Below are 16,748 nucleotides of genomic sequence, written 5' to 3' on the forward strand. Positions count from 1 at the left end.
CTTGAGGCTCTGTCTCAAAAAAAAAGAAAAAAAAAAAGAGTTTGAGGTTCCTATGAGCTATGACACCACGGCACTCAAGCCAGGGTGACAGAATGAGACCCTGTCTCAAAAAAAAGAAAAAAAAAATTAGTGAATATGACTCTGTGAAAATAATCACTGTTCTTAAAAAAAAACAAACAAAAACAAAAAACAAAACACAAAGGCCCCTGGCTGGGGAGAAGAGGAATTTGCACCAAGGTCAGTGGCAGCTCAGTGGCTTCGAGGGGGCCCTAGCTACCTGCAGGACTCCTGCCTGGGCCTCAGTTTTCTGTATGAAGTAACCTTTCCTCCCCTCTTGGAGTCCAGGTCTCCACCGCACCCAGCGTCAGCTCAGAGGGCTATGCCCTCGGGCCTGGGCTCTGAGAATACTGTGTGTCTTGACCAGCCCCTCACTTTTCTGCGCCTGGGGCCCTGTCTAAAGGAACACCGCGTGGAGCCCATAACTGCCACCCTCCCCTGCCCACTGCTGGCACCTACTTGGCATAGGCCTTCTCCACCAGAGCACACCAGAACTCGTTGCGGGAGTTGGAGTGGCAGTAGATGAGCTGGTTGTTGACCGTGGGCAGCCGGTCATCGATGACCACGTCTACCCACTCCCCAAAGCGCCAGAAGTGGAAGTGAAAGATGCCCGCGTAGGCGTCCGGCTTCTCAGGGTCCCACTCCTGCTCTTTCCAGTCTGGGATGACCTGAGTTGGGGGAGCAGGGGCAGGATGGGGACACAGTGAAGGGCACATCTGGCTTCCTAAGGAAATGGGGTGCACACCTCCAGGGAATCAGAGCAGAAGGGAATACTGGTTTCAAGTCCCATTTCTGCCACAAACCAGTGCTGGGTGAGTCCTCATCTCGGGGCCTCACCCCATCTCTGCCGGGGTTGGAGGCTTCCTTAGGCTCCCTCCAGCTATGTCCTTCTAAGATTCTGCCTCCTGCATCCTCCCCGGAGACATCTATCCATATATCCACCACCAGTTTCTTCCTGCTGAATGGTGCCACCCTTCACCCACTCGGCCCATGCCAAGAAGCTGGAGGCCACAGTGGCCTCATCACTTGCCCTCTGTCCATCCAATCAGACGGATCTGAGCTACATTCTCCTGAAACCGTCTCCTCCTCTATATCCCCCTGGTACCACCCTGGCCCAATCTCCCATCTCCTTGCCCTGGAACACTGCAACAGCATCTGCGGCTACCTCTGCCCTTGCCCCACACAGCAGCAAACTAGCCTGACTCTGTCACCTCCCTGGAAAATAAGGCCCAAACCTAATGTGCTCCTCCAGCCTTATTTCTCTACCTCCCCTACAACAGCCCCCACCTGCTCCTCTCTGCTCCAGGGTTTCTCTGGTCAGGAACTCGACACCTGCTCATCCTCCTCCTCTTCACCCAGCTGGCTTCCATTCATCCTTCAGTGTCAATCCTTATCCTCTAGAAAGCCCTCCCTGCCTCTTCAAAGTGGCCCCTGGACCCTCTAATCTGAGAGACTTAGCTTACTGAGTTATAATTAATAGCTGTGTTACATTGACCTCAATGTCTGATTCTATCACTGGAATGTCAGTTCTGTGAGGGAAGGGCTGTATCAGTCTTGGTAATTGCTATACACCCAACACCCAGTCCAGGCCTTACCCCGGCCCAGACAGTATGCTTAGCAAACACATGTTGAACAAACAAATTAACAGATATCATGTTTCTCCTAAAATAAGACCTACCCAAAAAATAAGCGCTAGCAGGATTTCTATGCATTTGTTAAATATAAGCCCTACCCCCATAATAAGACCTAATGATGGGCGTGGCTATGCAGCGTATCTGCATAGACAAGCCATGCATTTCGGTGCGGAGAGGAAGACATCCCCTGAAAATAAGCCCTCGTATATCTTCTTGAGAAAAAATAAATATAAGACAGTGTCTTATTTTCGGGGAAACATGGTATTATTTGCACTCCAATAATATTTATTATTTTGAAGCATCTTGGAAATGCCAGGTCCCATGCCTGTGACAGCCATGGATTATCTCCATTTAATTCTCACAATCACCCTATGTCCATCTCTACTTTACAGATGACAAAACTGAGGCTCAAGGAGGGCACATAACTTGTCCAGGAACACACAGCTAGAAAATACACTTGTTCTTTGGAGCCAGGATTCAAACCCAGGTCTGCCCAGCCACACGCTGCGCACTAAGGACCCAGATGAATCACAGTCCCTGACGTCAAGAGGCTCCCAGTCTAGTGAGAGAGGCCGACATGCAGGCAAAGTGCAGAGGCTGACACAGGGCACATGCACGGAGGTGGGAGGAAGGGCGCAGTGGGCCCTACCAGGGAGGCCAGCAGCAGCACCCTGAGAACTGGCAGAGGGCAACCCCCAGGCACATGAAGACAAAGAGAGGCAACCTGAGAAGCAGGAGGTGGACAGGGCAGGGAAAACACCTCACCCTGCCAGGTCATGCTGGCCCTCTGGGCAAGGGACCAAGTGGGGCTGAGCCCCATCCAGACCACAATCACCTCCTGTTAGAAGGAAACCACCCACATATAAGGGGTGGGCACCCAGCTATCAGGCGGAGGGGCTCAAGAGGCACCAGGAGGCCTGCACCATCCTGAGCACACAGACTTCAGCCAGATGCCACAGTCACTTCCCACCCCCACACTCATTAAGGATGCTTCTGTTTACGCACCTCTAACCATCACAGGGATGTTGGCAAAGGGAAATGCTCCCTAGTGGGACATCTGAGACCAAGGAAATGAAAACGCTAACCACAGGGAGAGGCAATGCCTCCACTAATGGAGCCCGTGAGGTGCACGGCCAGGCTGTTACTGTTTCATGCCTAAGCCTCACAAAAAGCTTTTGCAGCAACACTATAGTCACTAGCAGACGGCTGCCCAGGGGCACAGGTGAGGGAGGCAGGATTCAAACCCATGGCTTCACAGTTGAGCACTGTTGTCTAGAAGCCAGCAAGGGCTCAGGACTGGCTGGTTCCTTTCCCTGACCTCCTTATGACCCTTTTTAGTCATGTCCATGTCTGTGTCCTTTCTAAGTAATGATGACCAGCCAGCCCCTGCCCTGACTCCTCATGCTCTCTCCCCACTTTTCTGTCAGGACAGAAAGCGGTATCAAAAATGGGCCACATGCAGGGTGGGGGTTACTGTCCCCACTGCACAGGAGGGAAGGCTGAGGTCCTCAGAGAAGCAAGCAGCTCCCAAGGGCACAGAGCAACAGGCAGTCCTAAGCTGAGAACATGGGCACTGCCCCCACCCTGCCCTGCTCTGAATGCTCTGGACTGCGCAAGAGGGAGAGGGGACAGCCCTGGCAGGGTGCTGGGAGGTGCTGCTGGGGCCTCAGGAGGATCATTAGCCAAACTCAGCGCTTGGCTCTGAGCCTTCTGTGGCTCAAGAAGTAGCTAATGAGGCTCCAGGGCCTGGATGTAGAGTCAGGGGTCCTCAAGGGCCTTAATTTGCCCTCCTGTATCAGCCATTGGAGCCCTAGGCCAGCCTTCTTGCCTCTCATTCTCTCTGCTGCCAGCCACAGGAGCACACCTACCAAAAAACTTCCCAAACCATATCTGGACATGCCATCAAGGAAGCCATCCCAGGCTCCTAGGGCCAGGACGAAAGATTCAGGGACCAGCAGGAAGAGGTTCCACTGGTGAAAGATGGGCCAATCTGAGCATCTGTGAGGATAATAACTGCAATGGAATATACATCAAGTATATTCAAAGTCATGGATCAAAATGATACTTAACAAAAACAAATACTTTGTCATTATTGGAGGAGGGTTTTTCAGCTCGAGTTTTTGAAACTGGGAAATTGAAAGAATCAAGCATTTATCTTGCTTTTGTATACCAACTGTTCCCGAGGGTAATCAAATAGCAGACGAAAGGAAGTCTTTATCTGGAAAAGAATTCCAGCCAATACAGGAAGAAGAAATGATTAACATTAGACCAACACCATTTTGTAACCACTGAAGAATTAATGGTAATGCCTAAGCCTCACAAAAAGCTTTTGCAGCAACACTATAGTCACTAGCAGAGGCTATTAATTAATCGGTAATGATCACCGATCACTTTTAACATCAGAAAAGAGAGAGGTACAGAGATAACTTCGTGCTTCCAGAACAGTCAAGTCAAAAAACATTTGTACCTAAACCATATCAACCCTCTAGAGCTAAATTCTATTTTATGGCAAATGCAAGGGACAAAGAACGTGTTAAAAGCCACCAACAGGATGCAGGCAATGAAATCCAGACAGTGGTCAATCCCACAGGACAAACAACTCGGTTTCTTTCATAAATAAGCTGGAAACACACACACACACACACACAAAAGATGAAAGAGCAATCAACCTATTGCTACAATAGTGGACTTTTATTTGGATCTCATTCAAATAAGCAAACTGTAAAATGTATGTATATTTATGACAAATGGGAAATTAGAACACTTATTGCCTATTTGATGATATATTAGGGAATTACTTTAAAATATTACAGTTACATATTGGTAATGTGGTTATTTTATTTTTTATTGAATCCTTGTCTTTCAGAGAGGCAGAGAGAAATGTTTACTTACAGACATGATACTCTGTCTGGAGGACAAGATTGGCCATGAGTCAACAATTGTTGATGCCAAGGGCTGGGTACAAGGAGCTCATTACCTTGCACTCTCCGCTTGTGCTGCTGTGGTTGAAATGCCCATCACCACAGACACTGCAGCCTGGCCTGGCAGCTCTCAGCCTCAGCCCTTTGGGACTACAGGAATCTACCACAACCTACTAGTAAACACCCATGATGCTTCACGCCACCTCAACCCTGCACATATGTGGCTCCCTCTGCCCATGTCCTTTTCCCTCACGCCTCAGGGGCTGGCTGAGCAGCTGCTCTCAGGGGCCTCCCTGCCCCAGGTACTGTCAGGCAGCTCCTTCTCTTTTCCCTGATCACTGGAGAAGTTCCTGGGTGGGAGATAAGTTGGACTCATCCTCAGATTCCAGCAAGCAGCCCTGAGCCTTGCCTAGCTCCAAAGCTGACTAGTCATTCTGGGAGGAAAATAGCCAATGCTGGCCACAGTATGGCCCCTGATCCGTGACCTATACACAATACCACATGACCAACCGCAGTGGGTGGCAGGGACTTAAGTTTCAACGGAGCCACCTCTCTGAGCCTCCGTTTTCTCATCTACTTACCCCACTTCCAGGACTTGCACATGGAAGGGGTCATCCATGCTGGTACATGAGTACATGTGTGTGCATTCACACAACAGTCTGAAAACCCTGGGGTTGGGTGGGAGCTGAGTTGACCTGGTCAACCTCCTTCCCAAGAGGAGGAAGGAAAATCTCAGAAGGTACTTGGCTTACTTACTCGGACTGACCTGGTACCAATGCAAGGACCACGTGGGGTTTGGAACCTCCTTCACACCCACCCTGGGGTGCGATCCATTAATAGCCACCCATCACAGAACAGGCCCAGAAACCTCAGGGGCCCCCTCATGGGCACATCTTGGCACCCCTAGTCTCCCTAGCTCTTGGGGTTACCCTGGGGACTGCCACCTGTACCCAAGTGGTTTGAGCTCAAAACTGGAACTCAAATCCTCCTAGGGCAGTGGCAAGCAGGACTCTGCCCAGCTGCAGCAGAGAGGCGAGGACGGCACTGCTCAGGAACTGTGTGTTTGTGTAAGTCCATGCGTGGATGTGGGTTATGGGGAGTGAACTTTCAGATTTCCAGGAACCCAGAGGGGCCAGCGCAGAACACTTCTAAACCATGCTGGTAGGGCTGAAGAATGAGCGAGTGCCTACAGGGGGTTTCCTGTGTCACCCAAGTTGGACAAAGTGAGCCACAAGAACTTCATGGGTCTTTGGTTCTGAGTCTCTGAGATTCCTAAATTCTCAGCTTATAATTTCAAGAGTCACAAAGCCCCCAAGTTTGGGGTACCATAAATGGAAGAGGCCAGGAAGGCCTTGGCCACCTCTGCTTCCTTGGGGAGCAGAGCCCTCCTGACTCATCACAGAGACCAAGGTGGCTGACATGCTGCAAAGGGGCTAGTGAGAGATCTGTGCAGGTATTCCCAGCCTTGATGTAGCCCCTCCCCCGGGCCTATGGCTGCCCAGTTATACTGTGAGGGCTAAAGTTCCCCTCGGTGGGCCATCCTGATCCTGATGATGGTGGTGAAGAACGTGTCTCTCCTGAATGCCTCAGGAGAGCCAGGCCTAGCAGCAGCCAATCTCTGCATCCCACACCCCTGCTGTCCAAACACTGGCCTGCTGTGTCACCTCCGCAACTCACTTTACCTCTCAGAACCTTAGACTCCTAACCACCACCCACTTCAAATAACTGTGAGAAGTGAGACCACATTTCTATGGTGACGGGGAAGTAAGGGACAAACCCAGAGCAGGTGCCCGTGTGCCAGCTTTGAGGAGCTAAGCCCTTTACTAACACATTAACTCATTTGATCTTCACAACAGCCCTATGAAGGAGGCACTACCATTAGCCCCAACTCATAAATGAGGAAACAGACTCTGAGGTCCCCCAGGGTCACGAAGCTGGGTGGGGTAGAGGGGCTGGGCCCCATGCCCCCACATTACACTGCCTCTCTGGGGGCAGAGCTCAGGAAATAAGGCAGGTCTCTTCACCTTGTGGTTCATGTCCCCTTCCCTGCACTCTGGGGACAGGGCCAGGCCCCTACTGTTACATGAGGGACAGGAGGGCTGGGTCCTTTGCCTTGACCCCCTCACCCCAGCCCATGCAGCTCCAGGGGTGTCTGGAGAGCAAGCTCAGAAGCGAAATGTTGGGGAGTAGAGACTCCTGAGAACCAGATGCAGGCTGGGAAGGTTCTGTGGATGCTGTGGGGGGCTACGCAGGGGGAAGGGAAACATGGTGGCCGCAGCTGCTCTGTAGGACTGAGTCCTGGCTGGATTGGGGTGTTTGAAGCAGTTCATTCCCAAGGAAAACCACAAGCGTGGCCTCTGAGGCAGGGATCAACCTGTCTCCAGGGAGGAGCTGCCTAGTCTGGGCCCTCATGTGGGGTAGTGGCATGTAGCAGGCCCTTCCTGGGGACCAGTGTCATGGGGCCACAGACCTACTGGCCCAGAGCCTGGTCCACCCACACCCAAAACTCAACTCCTCCTTGCCCTCTGTGTAGAGCCTTGTAGACCACAGGGAAGCCAGAGGATGTGGCCTGTGTCAGTGCCCAACATAGCCCCATCGGTCATGGGCTCGGTAACCCCAGAGGGAAGGCTAGAAGGGATTTCACAGAACCAGGTTGTTCCCTCTACACAGTCGGAGGCTGGGAGAGGTCTGGGGCTGCCTGAGGACACATAGCAACTTGGTGACAGAGACTAGACTAAACCTGGCACCTCCCTGTGGCTCAGCATGGTTCTCTCTACACCTTCCAGAGAGGCAGATCTGAAGCTATGGAGAAACAGGGGAGGTGGTTTCTGGCACAGAGAAACCCAGTAAAACCCAATCCTGGCCTTGACCAGCCACAGACTATAGTGGGCCTCATCTCTGGAGGTGTGGGATGAGGACTGGGGCGTGCGGGAAAGGGCTCAAGGCCAGGGGGTAGAAACCAGACAGGCCTCCTGGTGGGGAGAGGGTGGGAGAGGGACTCATAGCAAGAGACTGCACACCACTGAGGAGAGGACACATGGGCTTTATTGGGGACCCACAGCAGGCACAGCAGAGGCACGCAGCCCCCAGGGGCAGACAGGATGAAGCAGTGTGAGGGACAGGCAGTCTGGACTAAGAGGGTCCCAGAGCTGCAGGGAGAGGTCAAGGAGAGAGGCAAAAGGCAGGCTGGCTTCTGCAGTCGTAGCAGAGAACAAGGCAGGCAGCGTAGTTCCAAGAACTCCCCGGAACAGGCCCCAGAGCTGTGAGTTGAGAAAGGACCAGAGCTCGCCCCACAGCCAGTCTCCTACCAAAAGAATCTCCTGCACATGCCTCCAAGGTAGGGGCTTGCTGCCCCCACCCCCAGCAGCCCCAGCTCCAGTCCTTGGTGCATCTGTTTCTCACTGGCTCTGCTTTTTGAGAACAAATGTCATGGGCATTTTGTCCCTCATTGGCCAGGAACAAAACAGGGCTGGCCTTGAAACAGGGTGTTGGGGGCATTTGCTGATGTCAGGTGGCAGGTCAGTCCCCTGGCTCAAAGGGGGCTCACTGGGCCTGTGCAGTGTGAGTGGGAATGAGGTTTGGGGCCAGCACTGAGTTTGCTGATGATTGTGCCCCTCTTTCCCTGTCTGTTTGGAGAATGGGTTCCACCTGATGACCTCAGAGGGCTGTATTCTGCCATCACCCCACTGCCACCCCCAGCCCCTTCTGACCATCAGCCATCATAACTGCCCACCAGGCCTCCCCCACTACAGCTCCTCAGCTCCATTAAAGAAGCCCAAGAAATGCCAAAAGATGTTTTGGGATGAAACACTTGCTGTCCCTGACCTGTGAGCTCAAAAGCCAGACTTCCCAGTAGGGGACACCAGGGAAACCACTGTGTCCAACTCCTGGGCCCTAGAATCCCTCTATCAAGCTTTCCCTGGCAGAGGAACCCCTTTACTAAACTGCTCCTTGCTTCACCATATGAACCTCAGAGTATCCTAGTTCAGGAAGTTGTCCCAAGTCATCAAGACCAAGCCCCTGCTAAGAGCCACCCAAGAACCAGTAGCGATTATACAACAGATAACTAAAATCAGACTTGTTCATAGGCCAGACTTCCAGAACACATCCGTATAAATATAGCATGCTCTCTCTCAATATATACATTTACATACATAGACAGATCTCCATGGGACTCTTCATGTGTCCCCCTCCACTTCACCCCTGAAGTCATGCCCCTAAAGAGCCAGAGCCCAGTCTGCAAGCCTCCAGGGTGCAGCCACTCCCCACTGCCTAATCTACCCACACAGCAACCCTGCCCCACATCCCGAGGATGGCTGAGGCATCGTGGGACCACACCAGGCTGGTGCCGGGAGAAGCGCCTTCCACGGTCCTTGGGCTGGGTGTTGACATCTTGACACAGGCTTCAGCGAAGGGCACTTAGCCAGCTGGGCAGCAAGGCTGCTCTCTGGGTTCCCCAGGGAGACTGCTCCTGTTGTTTCCATCTCCCCATCTCTGGAGGAAGATGGATGGCTAGTTCTTTGGATCACTCGTTCTCTCTTTTTTGGTCTCTCTCTCTCTTCTTCACAATGAGGCAGAGAGAAGCCTCCCCACCTGCCCACACTAGCCCCGGCCAGGCCCCTACAGTTTATAGCAGCAGCAGCAGCAGCAGCAGCAAAAGCGACAACCAGTCCAGCTTCTAGACTACAGAACCTTGAAATCTTCTTCCTGTGAGCTGGAGTGCTGGCACCAAGGAAAAGGAGAGAAGGAAGGACATGGGACTCAGGGGGCCTCAGGCCAAGCCAGGTACAGGCTGAGCAACTAGAAGAATGTCCCTCAAAACACACCTGGGGGACAGGAGGTATAGGCAGGGGAGAGGGCAGGTGGGCAAGAAGAGGGGCAGCAGCAAGTAGCTGCCATCAGAGCTGGTTAAAAACCACAGAAGCCTTGAGGTTGGCGGGCTCCATCCCCTCACCAAAAGTGATGAGGAAGTACATGACCTTGCGGATCTTGGCCAGATCCGACAGACGCTCCCCGAACTCTAGGGCATCCGCCTCGTTGCAATCCATAGTCTCCGAGTCCTCCTTGCGCCAGAAGATGGCTGCGGGGTCCAGCAGCTGGCGAGTCATGAGGTTGGTGAGGTCAGGTGTCCAGTTCTGAGAGGTGCCCGTGATGGTGACCTTGCCTGGCTTGTCCAGCACGATGTTCCAGCGGTCGAACTGCAGCTTCTGTTGCTGGATGAAATCTAGGCGGTACACGAACTCGGCTGGCCGTAGCAGCTTCTCGCCATCCTGGCGCTTCTCCCCACGCTGCTTCAGGCTCTCCACACGTAGCCGCATCTGCTTGGTCAGATCCTCATCCAGGACCAGCGGCATGTCCAGCTGTGGCTGCTGCGGTCCATCCTCCGCCATAGCCCAAGTGCTGCTGCTGCTGCTGCTGTTGCTGCTGCTGCTACTGCTCCCGCCAACGTCAAGGAGCCAAGTGGGCTGGGGCCTTGGCTGCCAAGAGAAGAGGCCACCAGAGGGGGGCCCCACCTCCCCTTCTACCCTCCCCTCTTTGCCACTGGCCCTTCTCAGCCCCACCCAGTTCTTAAAACAGGGGGTGTGAGAGGCCCCACCTGCCTGTCTCTGCTCCTTGCAGAAGCAATAATGCAGGTGTTGTGGGCAGACAGGAGGGTGGCAGGCTCCACAGAGACCAGAATGCTGATGTCAACTGCTGTGGCAACCACCCTGACTACCAGGGACAGCTGGGAGCTGCCTGCTCATGAAGACAGGAGCACTTCAGATGCAGTGTCCGGGAGAGCAGAGGGCAGTGTGCGCTCACCGGAGGCACAGAGGAGAGGCGAAGGCTGTCAGGAGTGGAGGGAGAGTGCAGGCCGGAGGGGGCCCTGTTGATTTCATGTCTGAAGTCACCCAAGCCAACCACGGGGCCACCCTTGACTCTTCCACACCCAAGTGCCAAGGCCTGTCAAATCTACTTCTCAAATAGCCTGGACCTTTCCCCTCCATTCCCACTGCCAGGACCTCAGCCCAGCCAACATCACCTCTCACCTACACCCCAGCTTCTTATACTTGAACATCAGAATCACCTGGCCCCCATCCCAGAGTTGTTTATTTAACAGGCCTCTGATGAGCCTGAACACCTGCATTTCTAACAACCTCCCAGGTGACACTCACACTACTAGTCCCAGGGTGTGCTTTGAGAATCTGACTTTAAAGGGCTCTGGCCTACTAGCCCTGCCTCTACCCTAAACACAGTAGCCATAGGACCAGATTTCACTGTTACTAAAATCCCACCAGTTGTTCTACCTACACTGAACTTCAGTTCCCCCCAGGATACCTAAGGCCGAGGAAAAATCTGGCAAACGCCTCTATCCCCAGTGCCTGTCAGGAGCTCAGCTATTATATACGGACAAATGGAAGAGTATACTGGAGTGTGTGAATGTATACTGTGAATGGAGTATACTGTGAATGTAGCTGTGCATGGGGGGTGGGGAAAGAGGCCTGTGCCACAACATGCCACACACAGGAAAGAGGACAGAGTCACAGGCTAAGATGTAACAACTGAAAACAATCTGAAAGGTCTAGCACAGTCAATTACTAGATGGAAGCTAAGTACATCAGTGGGGCTTCTCTTTGCTCCACAGGAAAGAGGTGTTTCTATCCTTCCCAGCACTGCATTTTGCTTTTTATTTGTAGATTTGCTTAGTGTTTGCCTGTGGTGTGATAAGCCAGCAGCCATCACAGGCCATGCCACACAGAGGCCTTGGAGGTGCATGCTAAATGAATGGACAACTGACGAGGGAACGAATGAAGTGATGGACCATGAGGCCCAAGGATGACAAGAGGAAGGTGGACAGGTAGGGAGACAGTACGTGGGCACTGGCTGGGGCCAAAATGAGGTTTAGGGACAGACGTGTAAGGGCTAGGGAGGGAGCAAGAGGCCTGGGAGATAAGGTCAGAGAGATGGAGCCATTGACTAAAGATCTCCAGGGAGAGCAGTTCTAGCTCCAAGCTAGGGCTATGGCAGCAAGTGATCAAGGTGGCTGAAAGTGAAGGCTGTTGGAGATGAAACCAAGAACTAAGACCACAGTAACAAGGTGAGGGTGAAGACGGCAGGGTGTTGGCACACAGACACAGTAATCCCTGGGAAACGAAAAGCCCGTGGGGAAATAGAGGTGGCAGGCCTCCTGTACCTGGGTGATCATCCGGGACCACTGATTGGCAGGGGACAGCACTACAGTGGGCTGGGGAGGGGGGCCAAGTGGTGGGCAGGAGCCAGCGTGTACACAAGGGAGTCACATCTGGAAGCAGCACAGGGGAAGAAGAACCCCTATTTCTGGACCCTGAGGGATGAGGACCCACGGCACAAGGCCCCTGTGGAGAGCCTAGTTTCACCCGGGCAGAGAGGCACCAACTTGCAAGAGACTGAAGGTAGAGGGTGAGGTGCTGGGAGCCAGAGGAAGGCCAGTGGGGGAGGGGGAAAGACGGACACCTGGAGGAGAGGTGCATCAAGGATTGTGGCCAAGGAGACAGGAAGGAGTAGGAGGTTGCAGGTGGGGGCTGGACCTGATGATGTCCACAGACCCACCAAAGGCTGGAAGGCAGGCTGTAGGAATACAGAGAAGTGCAAACTCCAAACTTGCACACGTGATTGCTAATTTTTGCATATAAACAGCAAAACCAACCAAGCAAAAAAACTCTCTTTAACTTCAAATAGAAAAAAGACTAGGGCTTGGCGCCTGTGGCTCAAGTGGCTAAGGCGCTGGCCACGTACACCCAAGGTGGCGAGTTCGAATCCAGCCTGGCCGGTCAAACAACAATGATGGCTGCAATGAAAAAATAGCTTGGCATTGTGGCGGGCACCTGTGGTCCCAGCTACTTGGGAGGCTGAGGCAGGAGACTCACTTGAGCCCAGGAGTTGGAGATTGCTGTGAGCTGAGATGCCACGGCACTCTACCCAGGGGGACAGCTTGAGGCTCCTGTCTCAAAAAAAAAAAAAGAAAAGAAAAGAAAAGAAAAAAGACTAGAAGGAAATATAGAAAACCCTTCATGTGGACTCTGTGAATAATGACAACCTTAGGCTCTTTTTTACTTTGTACTTTTACAAATCTTCTGTCATCACTATCTTCCATGGTGCCCAACTAACACAGGGTGACTGAATTGCCAAGTAACTGAAGAGCGTGAATTCCCCACATAACAAGGGCAGAGACAGAGTGGGAAACGTGCTTAAATGGAACTAAAAGACAGCCTGGCCCTGCTCCCACATGCCCTCTAGGCCCTGCCCCACCTTAGCCTTTGCTTCCCCAGACACTCAACTGGGACTCTGGCCACCCCCATGCTTTCTTGGGTCAGAGGCTTGACTCTTCCAGGGCCTGGGCCCAAGCCCAGGACCAGACACACCTGATTCAGAGCAGGCATCAGTCCTGCCTCCAGGCCCAGAGCTGTACCAGGTCTCAGGGAGGTGAGGTTGCAGGGACCCTGGGTCTACCTGAGACCAGGCCAGGTCTAGCTGAAGGCAATGCTCAGCCAAACTGTCACATCCTGATTTCAGGTGCATAAACCTGGTCTCCTGAAGTCCATGGCCTGGCCCTCAGGGAGCACACAGTCAAGTCAGGAGGCCATAATGCCCTCACTAGGGATCCCCTCGGATAGGGAGGTCCACTGCCAAGAAGTGTCTGGCAGGACAGAGAGCTAGGTGGGAGCCCAAGGACGGACAGGGGAGGAATTACCGAGTGCAGAGGGCCACTAAAGGCCAAGGGCTTGCCCTCCTCAGGCTCCTTTAATCTTCCCACAATGCTGGGAGCTGGGAAGGTCAAGTTTACACTGAGGACGAGAGAAACAATGGGACCTGCCCTAAGTCAACACACAAGTAGCAAGGGACTCAGCAAAAACCAAACCCAGGTCTGGGTGGCTTCAAATCTTATATGCACAAACCCCAGGTGGCCTCAAGGACCAGGGGATAAAGGTGGCTTCCTGGAGGAGCATATGTTTAAGGTGTGGTGACCCTGATTCTGATGTGTCCCCAGAGTGGGGGTGAGGGGACAGGGCAGAGGTGCTGAACAGCCCCAACTGCCCTTCTATACAGAAAACAGGGTGAGGCAGGGAGGCCCTGAAGGGCAACAGGCCCACAAGGTGAGGGGTGACAACAAACAGGGCCTCCAGTGGGGACAGAAGAGGAGGTTAGGCACAGTAATGAGCTCCCCAGGGCCCACTCCTTCCAGGACCCAGGGGCTATCGCCACAGCAGCGCAGGAGGCAGAGTGCAATTAGCCAAGAGCACTGAGCTCCCCGGGGACCCAAGTTGCTGGAGATTGGCCCCTGCTCCTGGCAGCCTCCATGACCAGTCATGCCAGGTGCCCCGAGGCCCTACAGTGGAGACCTTTGGCCCAAAGATAAACACAGGCCTGCCTAAGGTGGCATGGCATCACAGACAGGTCTCCTGCCGTGAATCCCGGGTGGCTCTCCCACTGGCCAGCTGGGGAGCTGCATCAGGAAGTCCCTGGGGCCAGGCTGGGGGAGGGACACACAGCCAGCAGAGTCTCTCGCCTACAGATGACCAGCCAGCCCACTCCCAGGGGAGGACCCAGAGCAGTCAGGAGGTCTGGGGCACCAAGGCCAGTGTGGAGCTGCTGGTCAGCAGCTGGGCCCAACAATTTGGAGAGGGAGCCATTCCCAAAACTCTCCAGAGCCTTCTCTGTGCCAGGTCCCTGCTGGACTCAGCAGGAAGATATAAGTTGGGCCAGCTTTGCCCGTGGGGAGCTCACCTCAAGAGGGGAGATGACAGATAAACAGGCAAGTAATTACAGGAGAGGAGGGGGGTGAGGAGCACTGACCTCAGAGAGCCACATGTGGAATCATTTTGCTCATGGTCCTTCAGGCCCAGGGAGGGTCAGGGAATGGTACTGTCCTTCCAGTGTAGGGCTGGTCCCTACTTTCTGGCTCCCTGACTCCAAGCCCAGAAGAGTTCCCCTGCTTCAGACCCCACCTGCAGCTAGGCCCCTTTCAGCTCAGATGCCCCAGAAATAGGCTACTGTAGTGCCTTTGCCAAGGCCCCAAGGACCCTTATAGCAGGACCATCAGGGACTGGCCCCAGGGATGTCCACCCTGGGGTACCTTTGTGGGGTCATACCCCTGCTGTGGAGACACGAGAATAGGGCACCTACCACAATGCCAACCTCAGCCAAGGGCACAGCTCCCTCTGATGGATGAGGGATGCCTCTGAGGACGAGGAGAAAACCTCACTCTGCTCCTGTGCCCTGCTTGTACAGGAGCACCCACATGTTCTACAAGTCTTCGCAATCAACACTGGCACCACTTCGTGAGTACACTGCAGGAGGCACTTGGAGCCCAGGATCTCGTTTCACCCTCCACACCCAGAGAGACCGCCACTCTGGTCATTCTAATTTTGCAATTTTCCAGATGAGTAACTAACCTCAGGCCCCTTACAAAGACACCAAGTGGTAAGGCTGGGGCTCAAATGCCAGCCTGGGACACTCAGACACCCAGTGCTTCTAAAGCCACTGCTAGTCCCTGCCTGGGGAAAGCGGGAAGGGGTGGGATGAGGAAGAAGGAACACCTGCATCTCTATCTGTTGTCCTTGACAGAGATAAAGGGTCTAGCTCCACTGTAGGCTCCCAGCTCCCCAGAAAGGGTGCTCTGAGTACTGCTGAGCACCGCCACAGATGGACTGGAAGGACCAGAGCCCGTTCTTTCCAACTCAAGCCCTTCAGCCCTGGACCAGAACACCAGCAGCTTGGAAGCAGGAATTATGAAGCTGGGCATGCTCTGGACTGCCCCTGCTGGGCAGCTGGGAAAAGTGAGGCCCAAAGGACAGTGACTGACAGGGGTCTCCAGAGCCTCCTTAGCAGTATCTCCATAATGCTTCCACATTTCACAAATGTGTGATCTACAAAGTGGCTCCAGGGACACTGTGAGTCCCCAACAGCAGGGAGAGGATGCACCAGAATCACCTTGGGAGCTGCACAAATTCCTAGCACCTACCCTGGGGGTCCTCAGCTGGTGGGTGAAAGAAGGAGATCCTGATGCTCAACCAGTGCTGGGACCCCGGCATCAGCTTTCAGAAAGCCTCATCTGCCATATTCAGGCCGCACCTGTCTGGCAGTGAGGGCCGCAGGCTGCATGAACACCCCCACACCCCCAGCGCACTCTGTACCAGGCTTTACCTTTTGCCACAGTGACTCCCGGGAAGCGAGTGATGAGCACGCTGCCACAAACCAGCAGTTGCCCACCTGGCCCTGGTGTAGGTCGTGGGAGCTGATGCCATCCACAAAGAGGCGGGGGTCCTCACAGATGTCCTACAGGGAAAGTGAGGGGAAAACGTGAGGGGCCGAGGAGCACAAGGATTCCTGCCATGGCAGAAAGGAGACCTCACTGTCAGCCTAGAAATCCACCTGCCTCCCCTGCAGATGAGAGGGCCCCATGTGACCTGCCTGCTCCCACACAGGTTGCCGGGCATCCCTTCCCTTTCCCTGGACAGAGGGTGCTCTTCTGCCAAAGGTTTGCAGATGGACAAACACAGTGGAAGGGCCCCGGCACTGCCTTCCTCCTGACCTCACCCAGCAAGGGCTCAGTCCCTTCACTCTTCTACCCACAGTCCATGGTGCCCATCCTGGGAAGCCCCTGGCCCAGTCACTAGGAAGCGGTATGGGGGTGCAGGGAAATGACAAACACTGAAGTCGCACCAACAGATGGGCACTAAGTGAGAGGAGGGTGGGGAGCTGAAGGGCCAGTGACTTGTCAGAGGGCAGCAGCAAACAATGCCTACGTGGGGCAGCAACTCCTTGTTTTTGGTTTTCCACAGAGGCTGGCAGGCACAGCCAGAGGGGCTGCTAGGGAACCAGGATCAGGCAGCGGCCAGGCAGGGAAGTGAGTCATGGGCTCTCAGGCCCAGCCCTTCCTAATTTCCAGAAGCCCCTTCCTCTGTCCGCCAAGAGAGAGCCAGCCCAGGCAGGCCCAGGGCCAACTGCCCTCTGCACCTGATCTGCCTAAGGATCTCAGGCTAGGGCCTCTATCTCTTCATGCACTGGGTTGTTTTTTTTCCTTAACCCCCTGAGGGTGTGAGAGGGAAAAGCACAGGCCTTAGCTTCAGACCAGAGACTGAATTCCAGCTCCTCACTCTGCAGTTCCCTCTCTGAG

General features: G+C 53.9%; 2 protein-coding genes across 2 annotated transcripts in view; both read right to left on the bottom strand.

The window, feature by feature from the left end:
* The window catches only part of CAPN5 (calpain 5), a 58,228-nt gene that overhangs the window by 12,973 nt on the left and 28,507 nt on the right, over window positions 1-16,748 (bottom strand). The window contains exons 3-4 of the mRNA XM_003780877.3: window positions 15,776-15,907; window positions 517-725 (exon numbers count right to left, since the gene is read on the bottom strand). Of these exons, the coding sequence (XP_003780925.1) occupies window positions 517-725; window positions 15,776-15,907 (341 nt within the window). The remainder of the gene's footprint in view (window positions 1-516; window positions 726-15,775; window positions 15,908-16,748) is intronic.
* Window positions 9,511-10,002, bottom strand: OMP (olfactory marker protein). Its single transcript, XM_003780878.1, has one exon. It carries the CDS (start codon window positions 10,000-10,002, stop codon window positions 9,511-9,513), a length of 492 nt encoding a protein of 163 aa, XP_003780926.1.

This window comes from Otolemur garnettii, unplaced genomic scaffold, assembly GCF_000181295.1.
Source record: "Otolemur garnettii isolate 467f Iridium unplaced genomic scaffold, OtoGar3 scaffold00001, whole genome shotgun sequence".
In the NCBI taxonomy this organism is placed as follows: Eukaryota; Metazoa; Chordata; class Mammalia; order Primates; family Galagidae; genus Otolemur; species Otolemur garnettii.

What these genes read in the sequence shown, in the direction of transcription:
- OMP (XM_003780878.1), bottom strand. Translation starts at nt 10,002, where the DNA reads ATGGCGGAGGATGGACCGCAGCAGCCACAGCTGGACATGCCGCTGGTC.